This window comes from Belonocnema kinseyi, chromosome 9, assembly GCF_010883055.1.
Source record: "Belonocnema kinseyi isolate 2016_QV_RU_SX_M_011 chromosome 9, B_treatae_v1, whole genome shotgun sequence".
Classification (NCBI taxonomy): domain Eukaryota; kingdom Metazoa; phylum Arthropoda; class Insecta; order Hymenoptera; family Cynipidae; genus Belonocnema; species Belonocnema kinseyi.
Genome location: NC_046665.1, coordinates 105,083,037 through 105,086,765, shown reverse-complemented (window position 1 = coordinate 105,086,765; position 3,729 = coordinate 105,083,037). Strand labels below are relative to the sequence as shown.

The 3,729-nt window shown below is 44.7% G+C and overlaps 1 protein-coding gene across 1 annotated transcript; it reads right to left on the bottom strand.

Moving 5' to 3' along the window:
- Positions 1 to 1,887: 1,887 nt before the first annotated feature.
- On the bottom strand, positions 1,888 to 2,868 carry LOC117180672. Its single transcript, XM_033373162.1, has 2 exons — positions 2,757 to 2,868; positions 1,888 to 2,609 (listed from the first exon to the last, which is right to left on the bottom strand). Exons 1-2 carry the CDS (start codon positions 2,866 to 2,868, stop codon positions 1,888 to 1,890), a joined length of 834 nt encoding a protein of 277 aa, XP_033229053.1.
- Positions 2,869 to 3,729: the final 861 nt, after the last annotated feature.

Below are 3,729 nucleotides of genomic sequence, written 5' to 3'. Positions count from 1 at the left end.
AGGAGGCGCCCGATGAAGGACCATCAACACTGCACGGGATTATGATGATGATGATGATGATTTTTTTGTTAAAGAAGTAAAAACGGTAAAATGCTCATGCACTTACCACGTTCGAACTTTGGGGACCATGAGACCAATATAAGCATGTCACGCATATACTAATACATGTGCGCTAAATGCACACATGGGTGCATAGACCACAAGGAATGAAGGTGAGTGTGAGACTTACCGAAAAGGCACCTACTCACTAAAACCTCAACTCCTTCACCTGCCAAACGATGCTCTTGGGACCGCTTTCGCATCACTTCGGGAGCATAGGGAAATGGGTACGCGTCGTCCTCGGTAGGAGAGACAGATACTAGGCAGTCTGATAAGTCCCTGAAAAATGAAACACGGAGACGTTCTAACTTTTTGATACCGTCCGAAAAGTACTCGATCGGAAGTTCTCCAAAATACGCCTCACTTTTGGCTATGAGCTCCTTATTTGAGTAAAAACGCTTACCGGTGAGCCATCTCTTCAGGTTAGGGAACAACTAATAGTCGCTGGGGGCCAGGTCTGGTGAATACGGTGTCTGAGAAACCAATTCGAAGCCGATTTCATGCAATTTTGCTTGTGAAACTAAGCATGAATGAACAGGCGCATTGTCGTGATGATAAAGCGGTTTTTTCTTCTTCAAATGCGGTCGTTTATCGGCGATTTCGATTTTCAATCGGTCCAATAATGATGAATATTATACTCCGGTTATGGTTTTACCTTTTTCAAGATAGTCCACAAATATTATGCCATATGCATCCCAAAATACGGAGGCCATAACCTTTCCGACCCATTGTTGCGTTTTTGGGCGCTTCGGAGCACTTTGGCCCAGTGGAACCCACTGTTTTGCCTGTTGTGTTGACTCAGGAGTGTAGTAGTGGATCCAAGTTTCATCCATGGTTATGAGTCGGCGCAAAAACTCGGTCGGCTTACGCGAAAATAATGCCAAATTCTGCTGGGAAGTTGTCACACGAATTCGTTTTTGGTCCACTGTGAGCAAACGCGGAACCCATCGCGCGCAGAGCTTCTTCATGCCAAAAACTGAATGCACGATATTACCCACACGTTCCAATGATATGCCTACAGCATTAGCTACCTCTCCCAATTTCACTTTGGGATCATTCAACATCATATCATGGATTTTTTCGACATTTTCTGGTATAGTGACCTCTTTTGGGCGCCCAGATCGTTCAGCATTAACTGTGCTCGTACGGCCACAACGAAACTCGGTAAACCACTTATAAATCGTTCCAATCGACGGTGCAGAGTCCGTGTAATACTTATCTAGCTTGGCCTTGGTCTCGGATATCGTTTTCTTGCGAAGATAGCAGTGTTTGATTAAAACTCGAAACTCAGATTTTTCCATATTAAAAAAAACTCGGAGGTTAGTCGCTTCTCAGTGCTGTAACTTGTATATGCGTAAACATAAATGGCTGAAGTTTTGACAGGCGTCATTTGAAGGATCAAGCTCAACGAAAATGGTTCACATTAGTGAATACTAATGCCATCTCTTAGAATTTTCAGGTACTTATCAGACTGCCTAGTACCTCTCTTCGGGCTCGCCGGCCTCATGTCTTTGCCTGTCGCATTCCACTTCTTCATTTACTATTTTCCAACAGAGATGAGCGCTTCGTCCTCAAGAGCATGACAACGTCATGCAACGGGCTCGTCGGCCTTCGATCATCTTGATTGTTTATGGTTTCCTCTCAGTCTTACGGCTGTTGTTCCATCTCGTCAGTTTCAGCCTTCCTCTGTCGCAAGATTGTTTCGAGGTAAGCTTCTACTGCTTCGCACGTCCCCTCGCTTCACAGCATCTCTTCTATTACACTCTCCGGTGTAAGACGTCCTACTTCTCATTCGAGGCTATTTCTCTGCTCGTCCCATCGCCCCGTAAGAAATTGTGTGAGGTAATAGTTTGCCTCACCAAAGTTTCGGTTGACCCACGCATCTATTTCGCGTATTAATCTGAAGGTCCATTTACCCCTGGTTTCCGCATTCCACCTTGTCTGCCATTTCTGTATAGCTTGTGCTCTGGCTTCTCTTTTGGCCTCAAATTTGCCGCAGTCGTTTTTCTTGACATATGCCACCTTGCGTTCTGCCGCAAGCGGATCAGTTGGCATAACTTCGGCAATCAATAGCGTCCCTGGTTCTGAGACGGTGCGGTAAGCACATGCCACTCGCTGCGCTCCTCTCCATTGTACTTCTGCCATGCGTTTGCGGTATTTCTCTATTTTAAGAGCATCCGCCCAAACTTCTGCTTTGTATACAAGGACAAAGTGCTTCACTGACACTAAAAGACGTCGCTTGCTTGATTTTGGACCTCCTAAATTTGCCATTAAACGATTTACATTTGTTGTAACCGTGCATGCCTTGTTAGCCGCTCGTTTAATGTGCTTCCAAAAGGTGAGCTTACTTTCCAGCAAGATTCCAAGGTGTTTTGCTACATTTTTTGTCTGCACCTCCTTAATTCCCACATGCATTGTGATTTCCACGTCGATTCTTTTCGTTGTTAAAATCACGATCTCTGTCTTCTGCCTATTTTCATCCGCCCAGCTCCTAAGAGTTTCTTGGCTTCCTGCACGTTGATATCAACGACAGTCATTACTTAGTCCACATCTTCTTTGGTCGTGATGCTTTCAAGATCTATAAATTTCAGAATTTTTCTGGGTACTATACTCCTGACAGCTCCCGTTTCTTCTAATGATGCCTTTACCGCACTTACGAGGGCTTGTGTAGCCTTCGTTTCTCGTCCTAGTTCCAACAAGATACCTCCCAGCTTTCCTGATTTCACTCAGCCTGATATTACTTAGCACTGCCACGTATGTCTGCCCCATTGCAGGTTTTATAATGACAGCATCGAGACGTTCCCTTTTGGTTTTTCAGCTCACGACGGTTTTCACTCCCTCCCCGTTGCTTCGCATCTTTTTTTCTTGACAGTTGGCATCGCCATGTTATTTTTAGCAGGGCTAGTCGCTGGTCTCTTTGTTGAAGACGATGGCGTGTTAGGAGTGCCAGAGCTCTTTGTTTGGATATGTGGCGGAAGTAGTCCAGCCAGACAACAGAAATGGGTGATTTCCTTATTTTTCTCACTTCTTCTCGCCTTTAAATGTTCAATCAGTTTATTCATATGCCTGATTTCTCTCTTTACTTTCGTAGTAATGTTCTACTGCCTTTAAGCAGCTTCTAACATTATTGACGTCTCCTCTGTCTTTTGATCAATGTCTATGATAAACGCCTCTTCTTTCTCTATCTTCTTCATAATGGTGTACACGCAATCTGTTATACCTTGTCTTCGTGGTATTTCAGGTTCGGAAGTCTCAATCTGTTTATTGAGAGTCGCTGCATGCTCGGGTACATCCCTGTCCATCTGTTCTACTATGCTTTGAAAAGTTTGGTTTGCCGTAAGACTTTGGCCAGCGCTTCGTGCGAGGAGGGGCGGCCCGAATTAGCTGGAAACAAGTAAACCCTCGGACCTAAGTCCTATACCAAATCTCTTGGGCCTAGTATTGGTTTAACCAGCCCGGACTTGGTACTTTAAATGCTTTCAGCGTTTTGATGATGTCCGTCCGTCTGGCCGAATTGAAGGTGTTTTCAACATCTAGAGTTGCAAGTAACACCATTTTCTTGGTATATCGGCGGCCCTGTTTCATTTTCTCTATCGTGTCCATTACTTTTCGAACCGAGTTTATAGTCGA

What these genes read in the sequence shown, in the direction of transcription:
- LOC117180672 (XM_033373162.1), bottom strand. Translation starts at nt 2,868, where the DNA reads ATGGGGCAGACATACGTGGCAGTGCTAAGTAATATCAGGCTGAGTGAA. An exon ending in CGAAGGCTACACAAGCCCTC is followed by an intron (nt 2,610 to 2,756) that starts GTAAGTGCGGTA and finishes ATCAACGTGCAG; the next exon opens with GAAGCCAAGAAACTCTTAGG.